This window comes from Hirundo rustica, chromosome 1 (genome assembly GCF_015227805.2).
Source record: "Hirundo rustica isolate bHirRus1 chromosome 1, bHirRus1.pri.v3, whole genome shotgun sequence".
NCBI lineage: Eukaryota > Metazoa > Chordata > Aves > Passeriformes > Hirundinidae > Hirundo > Hirundo rustica.
In genome coordinates, this window is record NC_053450.1 from 109,966,576 (window position 1) to 109,988,403 (window position 21,828).

Genomic DNA, 21,828 nt, shown 5'->3' on the forward strand with positions numbered 1-21,828 from the left:
TGAGGGGGTGAGGGGGCTGACAAATGTAATGTTACTTCCATATGGACAGCAGAAACACTTCTTCCCATACAATGTACTCCACCGTGTGTCATGGGAATTTATGAAATGCGAAGCTGCAATCTGACTCTACCTTGCATCTTTAGAGGAGGTGAGAGTCTGAGCTGCTGCTCTGGAATTGCACATCTCCAAATGAGAGACCACTGGTACTGGGGCAGGTGGAAGGAGGTGGGAGTACTGTGTCTTCAAAAGTACTACCTGCATGTGCTATGCAGGCTGGTGAGTGATTAGGGAAAAACAAGGGGGTGTGGATGCTTAGAGACTTTGTATTCCTGTGTTGGGAAGTTCCCAAAATTTGTGTGTTTTTTTCTTTTTATAATGTTCTGACTAAACATGGCCTTTGTACCAAAACACAACCTATAAAATGTTTGGGAAGACCTTGCAGACCTTCCCAGCCAAAGCTTGTCCTTTCCCCTGACAGCAGTTTGTATGACTTGTAGCGATAGGACAGTGAGCAATGGGTACAAAGTGAGACAGGGAATTAAGGAAATCAAATATTAGTAAGAAATTCTCTATTGTGAGGGTGATGAGGCACAGAAACAGGCTGCCCAAGGAGACTGTTGGATGCCCTATACCTGGAAGTGTCCAAGGCCAGGCCAGAGGGGGCTTTGAACAACCTGACCTAGTGGAAGGTGTCCACACCTGTAGCAGAGGGATTGGAACTCGATGGTCTTTAAGGTCCCTTCTAACCCTTAGCGTTCTATGACTCTGTGACTTGTCTGGTATGTTTTAAATCCCCTGCTCTGCCCTGCATCCATCATACTTTCACCTCTTTGAAGTAAAATTCCCAGCCTTCTCTTGGTGGATGGACCCAAAGAGAAATAAAGGAAAAAAAATAATGCATGACTTTTAGAAAGGTGCATGTTCTCAGGATTTTCCTTTCCCTTGTACCTCCCTTCAGCCTCCTGTGCCCCTGTCAATTCCTTCCATCCCGAAGTAAGCTCCGGTCCCCACCAACCTCAGGCGAACTTTGCTTTTAGGGCAGCAAACCCACACTTGGCCCAAGGTCATTCCAGGATTCCAGGACGGCTGAAGGACCAAAGGCAGGTCCCAGGGGGAGAGGACCCAGCTGGGTGTTAACCCTGAAGCCCGCAGGCCCCCGGGTTGCAGCGAGTCTGCAGCGCGAGTCCTGTGAGGAGCTGGTGTTGTGAGCCCTCAGAGAAGGGGGCTCAGGGCGGACTTTATCGCTCTCTACAGGCCCCGGAAAGGAAAGGGGAGCCAGGCGGGGGTCGGTCTCTTCTCCGAGGCTACCAGCGACAGGATGAGAGGAAACGGCATCAAATTTCACCAGGGGAGGTTTGGGTAGTACTTTAGGAGGAATTTCTTCACAGAAGGAGTGATTAGACACTGGAATGGGCTGCCCAGGGAGGTGTTAAAGAAGGACTGGATGTGTCACTCCGTGCCAGGCTCCGCTTGACAGCCGGTGTCCGGTCACAGGTCGCGCTCGGTGATCCCGGAGGCCTTTCCCAAGCCGGCGGGTTCTGCGGCTCTGTGGGCCGCTCCTCCCAGCAGAGGGCGCGGGGGGCCCCGCGCCATCCCTCGGGAGGCGCCGCTGCCGGGGCGCGCGGGCAGGGGGCGCTCGCGGGCGGGAGAAGGGGCAGGAAACCGGGGGCGGGCCCGGCCGCTCCCCCGCGCCGAGCGCCGAGCATGCGCACACGGGGCGGGCGCGGCGCTCCGTATCGGCGGGCGGGTGAGGAGGAGGAGGAGGGGGAGGAAGAGGAAAAGGCGGGGGGGGCGGCGGCAACAGCAGCAGCGCCTGCGCGCTCAGGAGCCGCCGCCGCCTCCGCAGCCTGGGAGAGAGACCGGATCCGCCGCCGCATCCTCCTCCTCCCCCACCGCTTCCCCGCGGCCGCCCGCGGTCGGGACGGCCAGGCGCAAGAGGAAGCGGCGGTCGGAGGTTTGTCCGGAGCGGAGGGGGGTGGGGGGAAGGATGGCGGTGGCGGTGGCGGTGGCGCTCCCGCGCTGGAGTCCCGCCGCGCCGCGGCCGCCGGGCCCTTTCCCGTCCCCGCGGGGGGAGCGGCCGCCCCGAGGGGCCTCGGTCCCGAGGGGGCCCGCGGGGGCTCTGCGGCAGGCGCTCCCCCCGCCCGGCCCCGGGCCCGCCGGGCACCGCCGGGGGTGGTAGCGGGGACCGTCTCCGCGCCCTCGGGCAGGGCCGGCTCCCGGGAGACCCGGGAGGAGGAGGAGAGGCCATCGGGATCGTTCCTGAGCCCGGAGTGCGGCGGTGCTGGAGGAGCGGAAAGGTGCCCCCTTCCTTTTGGGGGAAGCAGGAAAGGGCTTAAGGCTGTGGAGGGACGGGACGGCGCACCTGAGCATCGGGGAGAGGGAAGCAATGTGTTCCATCGCCCCTAGTTCAGCATCGCCGCGTCCCGCAGCGGGATGGGGGCTTAGCGAGGCTCCCCTTGGGCTGAGCAGGAGGTGGTGTCTGAAACCTCGGTGTTGGTGTTGGCGGCGCTCGGAGGGACCCGCACCGTGAAGGCTCGGAGGGGAACAGCAGTGTAGTGGCATTGCCGTTCCTTGTAGCTACCCCCGCGTTCCCTACTGATCTGGTTGTGCGTGTATACGCTATGGGTACCTGCAGTGACCAGGGGTGGGCTCCTGTGGTCGTATGTGGCTTTAAGGACTCACATAATTCTTCGTAAGCTTTTCTGGACTAAATAAACACGTTAGTATAGCTTTGACGTTAGTACATCTGCATGCTTAAAATTTTTCAGGTGTTTACCATTATTTCTGCTATGAAACAGGATAAATACCTGCTGCTTTTGAAATAACTTTAATTATGATTTAGAAATGGATTTGTGCTGTAGTTAGCATGTGCATTTTTAGAGGTTTTATTGCAATGCCCCAGCTTGGCTTTTCTACATCATGTACATCTACTTTGTGTTCATGATGGGCCTGAAAGGCTGTGTGCTGTTGTGAGCTCACTTTGGACTGTAGCTACATGAATTTTGTTCAGATGATGTATTTAAGAGATTATTAAAATGCACACCGAGTATAGTTCAGTTTCTCAGAAATGTATCTGTAGGAATAGGTAATTTTTGCTATTTAATATACTCCAATATATACATGAAGTAGTCTCACGATTTGAGTATAGGTGTCACACGTTTGCCTAATTGTTTTTGTGTGTCGAGTAGAAAGGGCCCTTTATACTCAAAGATGTGTAAGCAGCATCCTTTAGGAACAGACCCAAAAGGAAGAAAAGATGTTGCTGCTTATTTAGTATTTTTGACTACATTTAGACAGATAGTTGTTGGGTTTTTTTTCTTTGCTGAAGCAGGCTTTTTTGTTTTGGTCATGTGATTATGAAACAGACCAGAATTGGTGCAGCCCCTAAAACTTCTCTTTCTTAGTTTAGTAACTATTGAGCTTTGAGAATAAATTTTATATGCATGAGTATGATATCCATTATGAGACTTAACCTTTCAGGAACTAACTTACAATTAATTATGCTACATTAATGACTAATTAATTTCTTAATGTAGAAATACTTGAATTTATAGTTAAGTGTCATATAGTGAATATTTAAGAAAATTATGTGTACTTTAAAACTGGAATTTAAATTGTTACTTAAAACAGACTAGCTTCATTAATGTATTATAGTTCAGAGGGGGAAAAAAAAAGTATACACAGGATACATGGCTGGATCTTACTGGAGACATCCATGGCCCACTTTTCTTCTAAGGTTAATTTTCCAAAACAGGTCAAGTCTTCCACAAAACAGGAACACCCTTGGGGATGGAAACTACCAGTGCTCAGTGTAGAAGTCCAGTGGCCAATTTAAGCTGTTGGTTTATCATGTCATAAATGCTAATCTTCTTTCTGAGCAGGTATTTCCTTTAGTGTATAACTTCCTTTAGGAGCAGAAAAACTGGAGTGCATTGTGACCAAACATGTTGGTAATGTGGAGTCTGACACTTCTAGTCTCTAGTTTCTGTGTAGTTTCAGAAAACTCACCTACCTCAAAGTTGTAGCTCACCTCCCAAGCATAATATATATGGAAAATAGCAGTTTCCAAGGGAATAGTAATTTTCAAGATAACATTGTAGACTAAACCTCTCCTTGTTTTTAGTGAAATTTCACATTGTTGCCTTATTAGAATCTCCTTGATGTCCTCGGTTTTCTGGACTACCGTGCTATCAAAGACACCTTTGATGGCTTTAGAAGAGAGGAAAACTTCCAAGTCTGGAACTGCTTCATCAATTACCTTTCTTTCTCACTGCCAAGGATGCAAATTTGATACATTACTCAAGAATCTAGAGCTTCCAACTCCTTTTTCTTCTTTCTTTCCTATCTTTGAGATCTATTGGCTAAGTGTGTCGATTTACATAATTGATACTAATCAGTTTTAGTACTCACAGTTCCCCCTTGCTATTAGCTGTTATGTTAAGTTTGAAACTGGTTGGTTTGTAACTCAGAATATCCCTCACAGTAACCAAGTATTGAAGTGCCTGAGCTGGGTACTGTGTTGCTAGTTGGGAGGATTGCTATCTCCACACACCAAGGCTTGTGTAGTTTGGCTTACAGTTGTTCAGGTCTAAATTCTGACCTTTTATTATGTTAAAAATAGTGAATGACTCACTTCTTTTGACGTGTTTTTACTTGTGATTTGTATGAATCTGCCCTTGGATGGAAATAGGAATTTGATTAAAAGTGCACAAAAGTAGTATTTAAAGTTTGGTTTTGTTGGTTTTGTTTTGTTGTTTTTTTTTTTAATTAGTTACAACTAGATTAAATAAATTGAATATCCAGGGAGATAAGTTTGGGTTGTTAGTTTGGTTTTTTTTTTAAGTTTTCTTCCAGACATATGGAAGATGAAGTGTGTTTTTTAAAGTGTGAATTGGAGTTAGTGAAGTTAGAATTCAAGAGGTATTTAGATGGCTGAAGATGCAGATGGGAACCTGTGACACTTTCATAGATCTTTTACATTTTCCATCATTTTATGGGAAGTTAGGCATCTAATCTGACAAACTAATTAATGGGGTTTTCAGAAGGACTTTTCTGAGTATCAGAATCTCTAAAACCCCAGAACAAAATATGCCTCTATATCTTCTGCCCTTCTTATAATCTGGGGAGGGAAGAAATTAATTTTTCGAGTAACTCCAGTTGAAGAATGTTATATCTATGTATCTTATGTTTCCCTACTAAATTGGAAATAGTCGATATACCTGTTCCATTATACACACTGAAGTATAGTGCTAACATTGCCATGTATGTAGTGCAGTATATATCTCTATCAATCTTTGCCTGACCTCAGAAAATAAACAGATTCAAGGAAGGCAATTAATAGCCTATCCCATAACTCATTAACATTTGATGACTAATTTTTTGAATGGTCTCATTCAGATTTGAAGTACATGAACAAGTGTTAACAAGCCACCTCATTAAAATTACTTAAGCAAAAAGGAATAATTACATAAAAACAAACCCTCTTATCAACTTAGTGTTGCTCTCCAGCTTGATAGGGAGGTACTTTGTATCACCCAGTAATTACTTGGTTTCATTTGCAATGTAGCACCCTGTGGCCTTCCAGCAGCTACCTGCCAGTCCTGTTTTGGATAGCTGGCTTCCAAGAAATTACCCAGAACAAAATGGTCACTCCACTGACATCATTGAAGGGGAAAGTCTCATTCCTGGAACTTGTATTCACAGGGATTATTTTTATTCTATCAGAATTTCAGTTCAGGATATTAAGCTAACTTCAGCCATAGATCTTTTCATCCATAAATGAGAAATGTCCACTGCTGCAGTTACTGGGACTACAGCAGACAGTGGTGCATCTGTAGACATATACTCAAGTCCACAGTTTTTCATTTATCTCAGATCCAATGACTGTATGCCAACCAGGCTAAGTGCAATGAGATGTTGGGCTGGGACTGGGAAGAGCTAAGCCTCTTGCTTTCCTTCTTTGAAAGTACATGGCTTTGGACAAGACGCTTTTTATTTCCATGCCTTAGTTTTTCAGTCTCTAAAGTGAGGAGAGTATCTCCTTTAAAATTGTCTTGGACTCTCCAAGGAAGTGTGAGAGAGGTAGGAAATCTTGGATGATTTTCCAGGCATAAATGATGTTCCTACCACTTATCCTAATGTTTTGAACAGATTCAATTCTCTTGGGCAAATGACAATATAAATTATGGCAATTTTGGACCAGAAATTCAGAGATCCTTGAGGTATTTATTTCCATTACAAGGGAATGGGATGCGAGTCCTGACTTTGTGACAAATACAAAACTTTGTTCTTTAGCAAATGGTTATTCTTGGCAGCAAAACACAGTATGGATGTGGAAAACAGGAATCGTGTACGTAGCATGTTCCTACCATGTGCACTTCCCTGGAGTACACGACAGATGGTTTTCTGTAAACCAAAGACTCCAGCTTTGTAAATGTACGGTTCAAAGGTGATCCACATCACATAAATGTTCTGCAACAGGATTCCTGTCATCTCCTCAATCTTTTCTGCTACTGAGGGTCGTACTCAAATGTTCCAGTTATTTATAGTAATTAATTTCACAGTTTCAACTCGTCTTCTGCTGAACAGGTCTGCTTTTTCAGTTACTGACTGTCAGCAGCTAGCTGCCAAAAATGTCTTTAATCTTACTAGCAGGTGTATATCAATTTCTCTGTGGCATCCTTGACTTGTTCTGGTACCTAATGACTGAACCAGTGCATATTTTCTTTTTCTTTTCCTGTTTCTGAAAAAGTATTTGTATTCTTTACACTTACATCAGAAAAGGAAGTTTTGGTATCAATGAGTTCTTTTGCTAAAGCTTAGTGTTACTGATGCTCTGCCCAAACAGAGCTTAATCCACCGGCTTGTATTGTTCTTGAAACTTTACTCCTAAGCCAGGAAAAACAATGCTGTAGAGAGACTCGGGATACCAGCAGAGCCACAAGTTATTTATTTCTGTGGGCCTAGCACCCTTAGGAAGTGTGTGTGTGTCTCTGTAGCCTTTTAAAGCTCAGTGTGAAAACTGTCAATGGATTGGGTTGCATAGTGAGCTGTTCCCAGAGCACCAGGAGGGTGGGCAGTGGTGCAGAGACAGGATGCACACTGTCTTGGTGCAAAGAAGCTGTGACCTGTGGCAGAAGGTCATTGCTTTAGATGGAGCAGGATTTCTATATCCTCGATGTATTTATGGCTTAGTGACTTCAGAGGTTACCTGAAACTTGAAGGTCTTCAGTCAAGACTTGTGCTAGTATCTGTTATTGCAGCACACATTGCTGTCTTCTCCTTCCCCCTAGTATCAAAGCCTTTTCTGTTTTCCTTAATTAACTGCCTTCACCTCAACAGTGAGCATTGAGTTTGACTAGTTGAACTGTTTTCCAGTTAAACAACCAGGGAAAACTAAGAGTTTGAGATTCCTGTTTGTGTATATTTATCACTGAAAAAGAAAAAGATCAGGGACTCTAAATTAGTAGTAATTAAAGCGGCATTAATTAGGCATATCTGTTTCAAGTGAATGAATGTTGAAAGACAGCTGTTTCTGAATTGTATTACAGGCAAGGCTGTGTTGAAACAGATCTTCAGTGTGGCTGGCAGATATTTCTACAGCCTTCATCTTACACTAAATCTTGTGTTTTTGTGTGGAATTTAGGGAATGTCATTTCACGCAAGTTGTTTCTGCATTCTCTGTTCATCATGAACTGTAGTGATAGTGATATCTTAGACACAAGACAAACATGTCCTGGTTATTCCTCAGTTTTGGAATGCAGAAGGACATTGCAAGATTAAATAAATCTGGAAGCATTTGATAGCTGTGGTACTCTGGTGCCCATTATGATGGTAATTTTGCTGTCACAACTATCCCATTCTTAATTAGGTTTTTGTGTTCACAGGGAAGATGAAATAAAACCTGACCCATTTTTAAGAGGAGAAACGTCCAAACAAGATTATAGACCTTGGAACCACTGTAGGTGTTTTGAGCCCTGCTATTCCAACATCCCTTTGCTCCTATTATTTCCTTGTTTTTCTTTTCTCCGGTCTGAGTAGTGAAGTTTAGCTGGCTGTATGGAAATTACTCAGAAAGAAAAACAAGGGAGTGTGAAATATTAATAGGTGAAGCCCTTCTGCATGGAGCAGATGAATTTAATATGCATTAGAAATAGAGACCTTTAGGGTTTCTTTCTTTTGGTGTTGTTTGTTGGTTGGTTGGTTGGGGTTTTTTTGGTGGGGTTTTTTTGTTTGTTTGCTTTTGGGTGTTTTGGTTTTGTTTGTTTGTTTAATCCTTAGCACTACTTCTGCTTCATTTCTACTAGAATGCCAAAGGTGAAATAAACAGGCTGATGATGATGTTGATAGTTTAGTTGGAAAGTGATGGAATGCTAAAATTACTGTATTTATATTTTTAGTGGCCTGGTATTGATAAGCTTTAAGTAGACATAAACAAAGAAGCAGAAAAACGTGCTGTTTAATGTAGAAATGGGAAAAAAAGTGGTTATCTTATCAATGGTTGAATGAAATTCACAGGTGTGCTCAGTGGGAAATCTGGGTAATTCTTTGGGGAGGAATGAAGTCTTACTGAACTTTGTTTTAACTCTCCAGCCTTAGGAGCTGCGTTGACAAAATAAATTATTTTAATTTGTGAATCTAGGTCATATGAGAATTAGTGTACAAACGCCTCTGCTTTTCATTTCTCTTTGATACCCTTGTTGTTTAATTTTTTTTTCTTAGAAGAGTTTTATTGCAAGTACTGTAGTACTAATTTAGAAATGCTTATTAGACAATTACTTCTAAGGGGTAACTATGAAAGGTTTTTCAAAACGTGCTAATGTGTAAATTAATTTTGTTTTCCTGCTTTCAGTCAGTCAAGTGCAGCCACTGATCACGAGATGTTACCACAAAATCTACCTCAGACTTCACTTTTGTTCATTAATTTGCTGCGTCATAGATCTCAACGGAAGCTCTGCAGACACTCTTGAAAGTCTCTGAACAGATTGGGACATCGAGTCAAAGCATGATGACCTAATAGGAGGTCAAAGTCTCAAACATTGATTCAGCAGTTCAAGATAACACTGCCCTTTTTATCAGTATCACTTCTGAAGGCTACAGACCTCCTGCCATTTCTTTCCTGGCTACTTCAGAAACTCTCAACTGACCTTTCTTTGGTGAAGATATCTTGACTTTTCTCTCTGGTCCTGGAAATATTAATGGAATACAGTCATGTCTACCCAGGACGAGAGGCAGATAAATACAGAGTATGCTGTATCCTTGCTGGAGCAGTTAAAATTCTTTTATGAACAGCAGTTGCTAACTGACATAGTGTTGATTGTTGAGGGCACTGAATTTCCGTGCCATAAGATGGTTCTTGCAACGTGCAGCTCATATTTCAGGTAAGTATTCAAATGCTATAAAATCTGTGGTACCTGGTTTTGAATGTAAGAGTAATTGATTGACAATGTCTTATAGAGATCTAAAGATCAGTTACTTAAGTACAAAACCTGAATATCCTTACTTTCCAACACAGAGTAAAATAAAATTTCTGGCATCCTGGGACTTATTCTAGATATTTGTTGTAGTTTCTACAATGAGTGTGGGGGGGTGGGTGTCAAAATCACATTTCTGATGGCTTGTTTTCTTTAGGGAGTTAATTGAGTCTGAATAATTAGTAAATTTCTTATTCTTCACACTTAATCTTTAAAATACTTAATCTGTTTTTACTTCCCAAGGTAGGATAACAAGGGATTATTGAGACTTGGCTGTGGGGAATTTCATTGTCATGTTTAACTGTAATTTCTTAGTAGAAGCATCTGCTAAAAGCATGGGTTGCTCTGCAAGCTCATGGCTTTCTTTTCTGAATCATCTGGTTTTCTCTGCTTAGCAAAGCTGGAAACTCTTCCCTTGCTTGAGTGTTGCGGCAATGCAAGTGGAGTTTTTCTGTGTGTGGTTTGGGGTTTTTTTTTGTTTCATGGTCCCCTCAACATACTGTTGAAATTTTTAGTTCAGTAGGTCTTGTTTTCCAAATGTCCTGTTTTAGGTATTTTAAAACATTTCTATTTGATAAGATACATTGAGTGCTACCACTTTTTGCAAATGCCTTTATAGTAAGACCTGCATGATGAGGCACTCTGAATTTTCTGCAGTGATTAATCATTTTTTGTTAGCAACATATTGTAATTAACCTGCCTGTCTGGAAGGAATTTTGAAGCTTTAAACTAGTCTGGGTGACATCCACCATGTTTTACCTTCCTGATGCACTGTGGGGGGATAATAACTTTTCTTTCCTGTTTCATCACAGGAAAGTTTACAAATTTGCTTTTCCTGAGACAGGCTCACTATACAGAACACATCCAAGATGTTTTCTGTACTTTGTCTCCTTTCTCATAGAAAACTGTGTAAGGATTAATTTATTACTTTCACAGAAATTTTTGTCCCTGCTGGCTTTTCTGTTTATTTTTTCATCTCAGATGAATCTGGTCCAATTTTTAGCAACAAGTATTGTGTGGTCACTAGATAATAATTATTACCATTGGCCCTGTGCAGATGACATAGTTCCAACGATTTGTAAAATAACAGCCACTGGAAATGTAGCCAGATTTAATGTGGGTGGTTAATCATAAGGTTGGAAAGCTGTCATGAGTCCACCCAGTGTGCTGCATCAGAATGTGCAGTCAAATATCTTATTCATATGTGTTTGTTTATTATTTATGGAATGAGGTTTTGGCACTAGTTAAAAGAAGTATCAAACTTGTGGTTTTGTCATGTTCTGTTTTTCTTCTCAACTTTGGTTTACAAAAAGATGCTCAGCTTCCTAAATTTAGCTTTAGTATGAAAAATTGATAGCCCTGAAGGAGGGGGAAGAAAAACAAAGCATCTTTCTGTGTGATCCAGCCATTGTATATGATTGCAGCCAGCTTACCTTCTGTCTTTGTGTCTGAATGATGTGCAGCCCTGCTCCAGCACAGGCTGTTCAGCAGTGTGTGAGCAAGAGCCAGAGCCTCCAACAGCTCCCTATTCCTTTTTGAGAAGTCTCTGTACCCTCTTGTACCTTTTTGCTTACCTTTAAATAGCTGCACAGCAAATTGATACTCAGTCAGTGATCCCTGCTAAAATGCAAGTTGCCCTGAGTTAAGGAGCTTAGAAGAAGACAGAGAAATGAGGATGGGATACTGTTTCTGTAGCAGATGCTTTCTAGAATGGTTTTGCTTAGGGAGTGTATTTCCGTGTCCCCTTCACCTCTGCAGCCAGAAGCAGGGCTAAAAGGTGCATCCAAGTGTCCTTTCTAACTTCTCTCATGCCTGGTCTCCTAAAAAAAAAAAAAAACCAAAACCACACCCAAATAAATATAAAGAGCCTTGAACTGAATTTTTAGCACAACCATGAATAGTAAACCTGAGTCAATATAAAGCTCTTGAAACCAATGTCCTCTGTTTTAAGAAAATTGACAAGTACATGGCTCATAGGACCAGATTGCAGTTAGCTCTTAACTGTGTTACAATTTAAATACCAGAATGGGCAAGAGGTGTATAAAGGTGCGTTAAGGAAACAATAAGCATGTTTTAAATTGCCTTTCTAGTCTTTTTCAGGAAGATGTAAAGGAAATAACTCCCTCTTCTTTTTTCCCAGACTAGATGTGATAGGTTTTTCTGTTATTGATTTTTGCCTGCAAATTTGAAGTTTACTGCATGTTATGATGAATGGTATATAAGAATTATTCATAGAGCACTAGTCCTTGCTCCATTTCTTCTCCTCCCAAAGGAGCATCCTTTTTGATATGACTTAGCTCAGTCCATTATATAAATCTGTTTATTTTGTTTTAGAATCTAAAATCTAGCTGTGTATGTTTCAACAGTACTTGCTAGAGGATGTTTCTTCCCTCTTATCACCTATCATAGAAAGTATTTAAACTGCATCATTAAAACTCCAAAATCATTAGAGCTGTCTGCTGATTAATACAGAAGGGTTTGCATGAATATAAAGTATTTCTGCAGAAGGCACTGATGTCACTCTTTTAATGTTCAGTCCAAATGTTTTATCTTAAATAGTAGATGTTAGCATAAGGTAAATCCTAACACCTGTAAACAGGCCCGCAAAAGGACTGTTCACGTTTAGGAGGTAATCACCAAAGGCTCACAGCTGACTGTTTAAGATTATTTTACTCACTGCTGATCCTTGCCTTAATGTGTGTTTCTCCTCAGAGCAATGTTCATGAGCGGGCTGAGCGAGAGCAAACAGACACACGTACACCTGAGGAACGTGGATGCAGCCACTCTGCAGATCATCATCACTTACGCATACACGGGTAACCTGGCAATAAGCGACAGCACAGTAGAGCAGCTCTATGAAACTGCCTGCTTCTTACAGGTAAGAATGTTTAGAGGAGGAAATAACAGCTCCTAATTGCTGAACCGCTTTATTCTTTATCTTGTTAAAAGATCTTTACTCTTTAGTCATTTCAAAACACATTTGTTCTGTTCGCTCAGTATAGACAGCAGTTGCTTGCCAAATTTGCTTCGTGTAGCCATTCTTCCTTGCATGACAGTCCCTTTGGAAGGCTGGAAGTAAACCAGTGCACTTCTAACATTTAGAAGATTAATTTTGCCAGCAGACATAATCACGTTGTGTACTTGATCTGTATGAAGCAGTTGAGTGAGTCACTGCTGTATTTTTGTGTATGTATATTATTCCATGCCTGAACTGTGTTGTTCAACACCACACGCAGGTACTTTATGTGCTGCTTCTACGTGAAAGCATAGATTGTACGTGTAATACTTTGTGTGTTTCTTTGCATTACAGGTAGATGATGTGTTACAACGATGTAGAGAATACTTAATCAAAAAGATTAATGCAGAAAATTGTGTGCGTCTCTTAAGTTTTGCTGATCTCTTCAGCTGTGAAGAGTTAAAACAGAGTGCTAAAAGAATGGTGGAGCACAAGTTCACAGCTGTGTACCACCAGGAGGCTTTCATGCAGTTGTCACATGACCTACTGATAGATATTTTAAGCAGTGACAATTTAAATGTGGAAAAGGAGGAGACAGTGCGTGAGGCCGCTATGTTATGGCTGGAGTACAACACGGAATCACGCTCGCAGTATTTGTCCTCTGTTCTTAGCCAAATCCGGATCGATGCACTTTCAGAGGTAACACAGAGAGCCTGGTTTCAAGGCTTGCCACCTAATGATAAATCAGTGGTGGTGCAAGGACTGTACAAATCGATGCCCAAATTTTTCAAGCCCAGACTTGGCATGACAAAAGAGGAGATGATGATATTCATTGAAGCTGCTGCTGAAAACCCTGGTAGTCTTTACTCTTCTGTCTGTTACAGCCCACAGGCAGAGAAAGTTTACAAACTCTGCAACCCTCCCGCTGACTTGCATAAGGTTGGGACACTGGTGACTCCCGATAATGACATCTATATAGCAGGTGGGCAAGTTCCTCTGAAGAACACAAAAACCAATCACAGTAAAAGCAGCAAACTCCAGGCTGCCTTCAGAACTGTGAATTGTTTTTACTGGTTTGATGCGCAGCAGAACACTTGGTTCCCCAAGACGCCGATGCTCTTTGTGCGCATCAAGCCGTCCCTGGTGTGCTGTGAAGGATACATCTATGCAATCGGGGGGGACAGCGTCGGCGGGGAGCTCAACAGGAGGACTGTGGAGAGGTACGACACCGAGAAGGACGAGTGGACCATGGTCAGCCCCCTGCCCTGCGCGTGGCAGTGGAGCACGGCCGTGGCGGTTCACAACTGCATCTACGTCATGGCACACAACTTGATGTACTGCTACTTCCCCCGCTCGGACGCCTGGGTGGAGATGGCGATGCGACAAACAAGCAGATGTTTCGCCTCAGCTGCTGCTTTTGGCGATAAGATATTCTATATCGGAGGACTGCATATTGCCAGCAATTCTGGCATAAGGCTCCCCAGCAGTACTGTGGATGGGTCTTCTGTAACCGTGGAGATCTACGACGTGAATAAAAACGAATGGAGGATGGCAGCCAACATCCCTGCCAAGCGCTATTCCGACCCGTGCGTCAGGGCCGTTGTCATCTCCAATTCCTTATGTGTCTTTATACGGGAGACCCACATGAACGAGAGAGCCAAGTATGCCACCTATCAGTACGACCTGGAACTCGACCGCTGGTTCCTGAGGCAGCACATATCAGAACGCGTGCTGTGGGACTTGGGGAAAGACTTCCGGTGCACTGTAGGAAAGCTGTATCCATCTTGCCTTGAAGAGTCCCCGTGGAAACCTCCAACTTATCTGTTCTCACCCGATGGAGCTGATGAATTTGAGCTGGATGGGGAGATGGTTACTTTACCACCTGTATAGCTCCCAAATTAGACTGCGCAACTGAGTCTGTGCTCAGTTATAAAATAATAAAAGAAATAAATGGCTGTGAAAGAACAGGTCTGGGGATGGAAATCTCAGAGCTGTCTTTCATGAATTGTATTTTTATGCCCTACCTAACACTTGCCGCCATTCAGTATGAATTAGTGAAATGAGCAGATATGCTTCCATAATCTCAAATACTATTATCAGATAATTGAGAAAAATATATGTATATCATGAGCTTGAGCATCTGACTAGTCTAAAGAATTAATTCTAGTTCTATAAAGTCTCGGTTCAGGAAAATTAGCTTCAGAAAAAAGTAGATATTGTTTCTAGGATGATGTCACAACTCTTTTGAAAGTATCTTCCAGTTACATTTGAACTACTTCTGGATATTCTACTTAAGTGCTAGTTATATAATTGTCAGTGTGGCCTAATTAAAGGACTGTGCTGCACTTACTAAATACTAATATCTATGTTGGTATAGTAATGCCATTAAAAGAAAAAGAAACAAATCCCATGGATCTACCTGTGGTAGGAAGGGTAGATCTTCCATTGTATGGTAACATGCTGGGTAAAATGACTGCAGGTTCAGTCAAGCTGTATGATGAGGTGCATGTATTCTATTTTCACTAACTTATACCTGTCTATTTAGAATACAGGTCTTCCAAGCAGCTGGTAGGTTACCAGGTGTGGACTTAAGTTGCTGGGCTTGCAATAGGAATTGCCAGCCCTCATAGTGCGGGTCTATGTGGGGCTTTAATCAGTAAACGCCTCCACATTCTGTATTACAGTAACATTGGCTCATGTATATTACTTCCTGCTGCTGATGTATTTTTCCATTGTAAAACAAAGTTTTAGTGTGGATTAACCAGGTCTTTATTTTCTGTTAATTTAATAACAAGCATTACTGTAGTGTGATTGTGTATAGATATCCCTTAGCTGTCAGGTTTTTTACTTTGGGGGGGGAAAAGCAAACTTCAGGAATATCCTGTGCTGTGTGTGCAGGAGAGCAGATGCCTAGTGCTGCTCTGGCATTAATCCCAGGAACCACTAGCAGTAGCGGGGTGCCGCCAACCTAACATGAACACAGGTGCTTCATGACAAACCTTACTAGCATGTTCAGCTGCATCATGTTCTGGCACTGTATTTTGAATGACATTAATTTATTAAAAAAGACTGAATCCAATTGCCTGAGTGTGCTTTTTGGCTGAAATAAATAGAGCTGTGCCACCCTCCCACCACATGCACACTTGTAGCGAGTGGCTTATTGAAGGCAGCTAGAAACAGTGAAGCTGCAAAAAGTCTGGAGACGAGTATGTTAAGGTGACTCTGCTCACTACTACTCAGCAAAAGCTGGAAATTAGGTATTGAAGTCAAAGGAGGATCACATAGGACTGCAATCCCATGCTATAATTTTTGTACATCAGCACTGCTCCAGTCAGGGTACAAATTCAGCCCTACTGAAAGTGAAGAACAGCAGGCATTAAGGAGGAACATTTTTCTGGAAGTTCAGAAGATGGCAGACCTAGTTTCAGTCTTCAGAAATCAAGAGCAAATTTATTTACTCCACTGTCCAGGCTGTTGCTGGTTTTTCCTTTATTGTTTCTTATTGCAGTAAATACAATTGCAGCCTTCCATAAAGACAACATCTATATAAGTGGGCTAGGTCTCAAGGGGTTTACAACATCTTGTCTTGTACAATTATTAAAGGTTTTGACTAGAAAAGGGGCTTTAAATAAGAAAGCTGCCTTATATAAAACTCTTCCTGATGCTTTGACATTTTGTGCCATGTGAGGATTTATGGGACTCAGAGTAACAACAGCAAGCTACCTTTTTTTTTTTTTAATGAGGGTGACATAACATGTTTGCATTTACCATTCCATAAACATTTTTTTTTTAACACCTACATTTTTTAGATAAGAAGTGTGAGGTGACTCAGGAGCTACTGAGAGATCTGTTTATATTGCTTTCATGTTGCAAGCCTGTGCAAGGGAGCATACATAAAAAGAAAGACAGAGATACTCCTTTATAATGCAATTTGGAGAACCACAGACCTCAGGCAAAACCAGGAGCTGTATCCAAGTAACTCCAGCCTGGATGGAATGCTCAGTTCTGTGGCTTGTTCTCACTTCACCCTACTGTTATCAGGCTGCATTAAGCTTTAGGACAAGGTTTTGTTGTTTTAACTGCAGATAATCTATAGCTGGTGAAGGAGCAGAGTGGGCTCATTCTGCTACTGAGAACTTTCATCTTGAGTTTAAAATCTTATGTGTAGCTTCTTACTGGAGGAAAACAAAACAAATTAAAAGGGTGTAACTGAATAGGAAATAAGAAATACTAAATTGCAGTGGCTCTAAGTCACAGCTGCCTCAGAACCTGGAAGAACTTGATTTTATCCATTTAGGAACCTCTTGTGAAATACAGACAGTCTGCATGACTTCCTGCTCATCCGCATATTTTTTTTTTCTGTACATTACCTGTATGTTTTGTTTTTTATGCAGCCCAAGATAATAAAGTATCTTACGTAAAATTTATTTGCTATTAATAATATGGCATTTAAAGACAAGACTAGTCAAGTGATGAACAGTTCTCTAGTGACTGCTAAACACATACTAGTAGCTCACACTACTAGTTGCTGAGCCAATATTCATCCCCTAAGAAAAACATCTGGCAAATGCTATTCTCCAGTCTAAATTCTTGCCTTGCATAATTCCAGAAGGAAACTGTGCAGCCAAAGCATTGTCATCTGCCTGGAAGTGGTCACTAGTGGTAGAATTAGAGAAAGCCTCTTGGAGGAACAAAGACAACAGCTGGAAAAAAATGCAGTTCTCATGTCAAAAATAGAGCAAATATGATTAAAACCTTGACAGAGATCTAACTGGTGCCTTACTACAAAGCTTCAGCCTAATCTTAGCCTATTCAACCTGTACTTGGTTTTGAAGTATATTTACATACAAGTTTCAGTGAATCAACTCACGTCCTCAAGCTCTGCTACATTTGCAAAGAAGTTTACCTCTTTTCTGGTAAAGCTAATTTAAGTCAGTCCTACATAGTTTCAGTTTCCCTTACCTAAAGTAATAAAAAAAGTGATCTGGCCTCTGCTAATTTTTAATGCATTCAATAATTTTGCAGCGGTTTAAACACATACGTAATTGCAAGTTTAATTTTTGTCGTAAAGGATCAGTAAATTGTACCAAGATTCTCAGAGAAGAGGATCAGACAGATAGCTAAAATTGGGGGGAAAATAATTTGATAACATATTAAAGATTATTTCAAGATTTTCATAGTATTTCTCATTTCACTTCTCAATGTATCTGTTCAGATGCACAAGCACCTGCCACATTGCAGTACAGCTAAGAGACAGCTGTGGACAAACCTGCAGACCACTGAACTTACTACCCAGGATAGTATTTTTCCTCCTTTGTTTCCCATTTTCAGCTACCTTCAAGTTGTTTTCTGTTTTTTGATCTGGATTCCTACATGAAAGGAGCTGTAATTTAGGCAGGCTCTTAAACCAGGCTCACCATTAAAACTAGTTTCTTTCCACTTCATGCTTAACATTAGCCACAAAAAGTTCTGTTTAGTTCCACTTTCAGAAGTATTTAATACCTCCCTCCTACAACATTTCTCATGAGTACAATTCAGCAAGGCAGACTTCTTACAGAGCCTATAAATGCCCAGGGGAGGAGTCTGAAGAGAAAAAAAAAAAAAGAAACAATTTCCAAAGTTTAAGAGTTGACATATGCTTCAGCCAGCTCTTTGGCACATGGCAAAATCCATATACACACAAATTTTTGGCAAAGTCAGTAACCACAGGTCATGTTAGGCAGTTTGTTAAGCTCAGTGGGGCTTTTTGCCATTTTCTGGTATGCCTGGACTTTTAAATTCTGAAGTGTTTCTGTGTGCATTTCTTCAGATGCGAGACATGAACTGAGTTCCCTTCTCCAGTATTTTCAATCTATTTCATATAGTATGCAAGTTATGTGATTTCCCATATTGCTTTTAAGACAAGATGACAGCTGTACATCTGCCTTCACTTCAAATAACTGTTCTTCCTTCAGTCTAAACATTCTTGCTTCATTATGCTCACCTGATCCAGAAAGCAGTGCAACATTATTGGTGATCTGGATTCAGGGAAAAAAGAAAAAAGAAAATAAAAAAAAAAAAAAAAATAAAAAAAAAGAAAAAAAAAAAAAAAAAGATTGTGTAGGTGTTCTCTGCTACTATTAAGGCAAACAGTAATTGTGCTTTCATCAATATTAGTCAATAAATTCAGGGGTGGAAGAAAAAAAAACAAACAAACCACACACCCTCCCCAAAAAAACCCCAGCAAAACAAAACCAAAACAAAAAAGCACCTTACTTGGTCAATTGATTTTGAAGTATTACTACAAAAGGAGCAATGTATGATTCAACAATTTTGACTTAAGACAGCTAGAGTTCCAAGTTCATCCCAACTGAGATTAAACCACCTGTGTATAGATATTATGCACACATGATGTCAATGTACAGGGAATAAGGTAATCTGGGTAAGGGTCACTATTTAACTGACCGAAGTGATCCATTTCCCTATTTTTTAATGAATCCAAACACTGCTTCTGATGTTAAAGAATGGGCTCTAGACCAGAAACATCACAGAAGTAAAGCTCTGTGCCTGCTTTTTTAAGTCAGTCCCTTGTCTAATATAGCATTAAAGACTCAAAACACCAGGAAGCAATTTGTCAAACATCTTTAATCATAATACAATAATGTAGTGCTTCTCCCTTAAATGAAGACTCTCCATGTTGCCCTTTTTAATGAAAACCAAATACCTGCAAGAAAGTGAAATTGCAGTGCATAAAAAGCATGATGTAAATTTATCTTTCAGTGTCTTTGCACAACTACTTGCACATGATCAGAAAAAACAAATTTTAGGGAATTGCAGCCATTCTCTAGACATAACCTTTGTCTAATTCATATCTAAATGTTACCCAAGGCAGTCAATTTCCTCCTTCTGGAAAACACATTTACCAAATCATTCTCAGACAGGTACAGTGACAGCTGCAGTAGAAATTCTGAAGTTTTAAAACAGCTCACTATGGCAGAGAACTGGATGTGCAGCAATTAATTTACACAGCATCTTGATTTTGACCAGATGTCACAATCCACAGAGATGACAAGTTACTTTGAAGCTAAATCTACACCAAAATTTTAGTTGTACTGGAAATTCTTACTGATGTTAAGAGAGGTCTGTGACCTCCTGAGGACTTCAATCAATTCACAACAAGCAGCACCCCACAGGGAATAAAAAGTCATTCTAGAAGATCCTTTTGTCCTAAATTTGCAAAAAGCAGCATCCATAATCAGTTTAAATGGAAGACAAATTTCAAAAAGGCTGGCAGTGAATTACAAGCAGCTACCAATATCAAAGCCAGATGCCTGCAAGTGTCTTCTGGTAGAATTAATTTATTAAAATAATACAGGTTTCTGAGCAGACGGAACTTTAAACAGGCTGGATGTATTTTATTTTTCAAGCAGCACAGGAAAAATCAAATACATTACTTGTATGTTCAATTATCAAGCAATAGTTCCTATGTTTAAAAACTGTATTCACACCTTCACTTTTACAACTAAGTACTGCCACATTAGTTTCTCTGCTTAGTAATAATTTGTATGGAAATCAGAAGCTTGTTTAGGCAAAATATTATATTTAATTACAAAGGTGCTTAAAACACAAGTACAAAGTCAAACCAGTGCAATGTACCAGAACACTGACCTAAAAATTCTAATTAAATTGTGACATTTGAGGAAACTGGTGTAAGATGTGTACAGGAATTAAGGTTATGACATGAAAATGACTGATGAAAGACGCTGAACACTTCAGTCAAACAAAATATAAGGTCAGAAATACTGAAGTCTTGTGGGGTTTTGGGGACTTACATCTCATATCTATGCTCAACAGGCAGTTCCTCAAATGCTGGCACACGCAAAAAGCTGAGGTTGATGCCTGTGATGAGAGCAAGTTGAGAGGTGTGCTATTGTGTTACCTGTAAGCCAGTGTGTGCTGCATGTTGACAGCCAGAAATACCTTTGCAACAGCAAATCACGACAGAGCTGTAACAACACCTTCACAGCTGACTGATTAGAGGCACTATCACCAATTCACGTAAGACCCATTGTTTCTTACAGTGCAGAAACAGATGTCAGGGCTTTTCAAATGGAATTCAACTGCCTAAATCTTTCTGAATAATTAATAATGACTGCACTGGAAATATTAAAGCAGAGGAGAGGAAAATAACTTGCATTTGCATTGGATTTAACTAAAGAGGTTACAAGCATTAAGTTAAGAGGAGAACATGAGCTTAGATGAACATCAGTGGCTGCATGCCTTCCTGCAGCCCAAAACTAAGTTTAAGCAAATGTTGGAGAGCAAATGTAGATGTTAATGAAGAAAACTAATTATGAAGATCACTTCACCTCCACCCACTTGTAGAGTCTTAATCACTGTTTAAATCTGAGTTTAAATCCGAGTACAATTTGCTAGCAGGGTGCCAGTTCTTAAAAAGACTGAAAAGTAACGATTTGTAACAAAAGGAAAATACTCTTAATCAGGTTGTATGTTTGGTTCCACAACAGAGACAGCTGGGACAGTGAGAAAAAGGCTGCAGAGAAAGATCTGTCTGGTCTTCTTGCCCATAAGAGAAAAATTGTGAAATATCACAACATAATCACTGTACAAAGCAACAAGCAGCCAATGAGGGCACCTCCTGTCTTTCCCTGGATTAATCCACCAGAAAACAAACAAACAAAACTCAGCTTTCTAATACCCCTATGCCAGCGATGGAATCTCTGGGAATGCAGAGGGCTTATAAATTTGCCATATAAATTTGGAGCATTTGAGAATTCAACAAAGAAAACTCAGGTGAGGAGGTGACAAAGATATATTGAAAAGGGATCTTTGAAGGTCCTGCTTCTACAGCTTTTACATGTAAACACCAACCACTTGCCTGGCTTCTAGAACTCACCATTGTGAGCTCCTAAGCCCAAATCTACCTAGGTATGCCTTAAGTTGCTGGAGTTAGTTTTATAGGTGCTTAAATCCTTTATGCACCTTTCTTCAGTCTTCATTACAACATGGACTGTGACCACTTAAATCCCAGAGTGCAGATAATATGTTAGTCATTTCACAAAAACAAGTGACTATTTTGGGTTATTTTCTTATCTGCATGCTGATTCAGAAAGCTCTAGACTCACCATAAATAAACAGCTCCAGTCTTAATTCACTGCATATAAAGTAATACCTAGTCTTTAAAAAGATATAAATGCCTATTACAGAGTTGTGGAATAAAACCAAAAAGAGCACCAGAAGTTTTAGGAGAGATACAAAGACACACAGAGACCAGGAGCAATAGCTGCAGTTTGACAGATACATCTTACTCGTGTGTCAGAAGCAATAAATTAGTAGAGCTTTAGGGGCCTTTTTTGCCCTTCTCAAATCAAACTACTCAAACTGGCTGTTTGCCTTTAG

The 21,828-nt window shown here is 41.1% G+C and overlaps 1 protein-coding gene across 3 annotated transcripts; it reads left to right on the forward strand.

The window, feature by feature from the left end:
• The first annotated feature begins 1,799 nt into the window (after window positions 1-1,799).
• On the forward strand, window positions 1,800-15,508 carry KBTBD2 (kelch repeat and BTB domain containing 2). 3 transcript variants are annotated; one of them, XM_040065640.2, is made up of 5 exons: window positions 1,800-1,954; window positions 7,887-7,960; window positions 8,852-9,380; window positions 12,186-12,351; window positions 12,784-15,508. In XM_040065640.2, exons 3-5 carry the CDS (start codon window positions 9,211-9,213, stop codon window positions 14,317-14,319), a joined length of 1,872 nt encoding a protein of 623 aa, XP_039921574.1. In that variant the 5' UTR covers window positions 1,800-1,954; window positions 7,887-7,960; window positions 8,852-9,210; the 3' UTR covers window positions 14,320-15,508. The 3 variants fall into 3 exon arrangements, with proteins under 3 accessions (XP_039921574.1, XP_039921593.1, XP_039921584.1); XM_040065650.2 differs by lacking the exon at window positions 1,800-1,954 and adding an exon at window positions 2,216-2,297; XM_040065659.1 differs by lacking the exon at window positions 7,887-7,960.
• The last annotated feature ends 6,320 nt before the right edge of the window (window positions 15,509-21,828 follow it).

Bases quoted from the DNA above. Each gene is read 5' to 3' on its own strand.
- KBTBD2 (XM_040065640.2), top strand. From the start codon at position 9,211: ATGTCTACCCAGGACGAGAGGCAGATAAATACAGAGTATGCTGTATCC. The intron at 9,381-12,185 runs GTAAGTATTCAA...GTTTCTCCTCAG, and splicing joins ACGTGCAGCTCATATTTCAG to AGCAATGTTCATGAGCGGGC. The intron at 12,352-12,783 runs GTAAGAATGTTT...TTTGCATTACAG, and splicing joins AAACTGCCTGCTTCTTACAG to GTAGATGATGTGTTACAACG.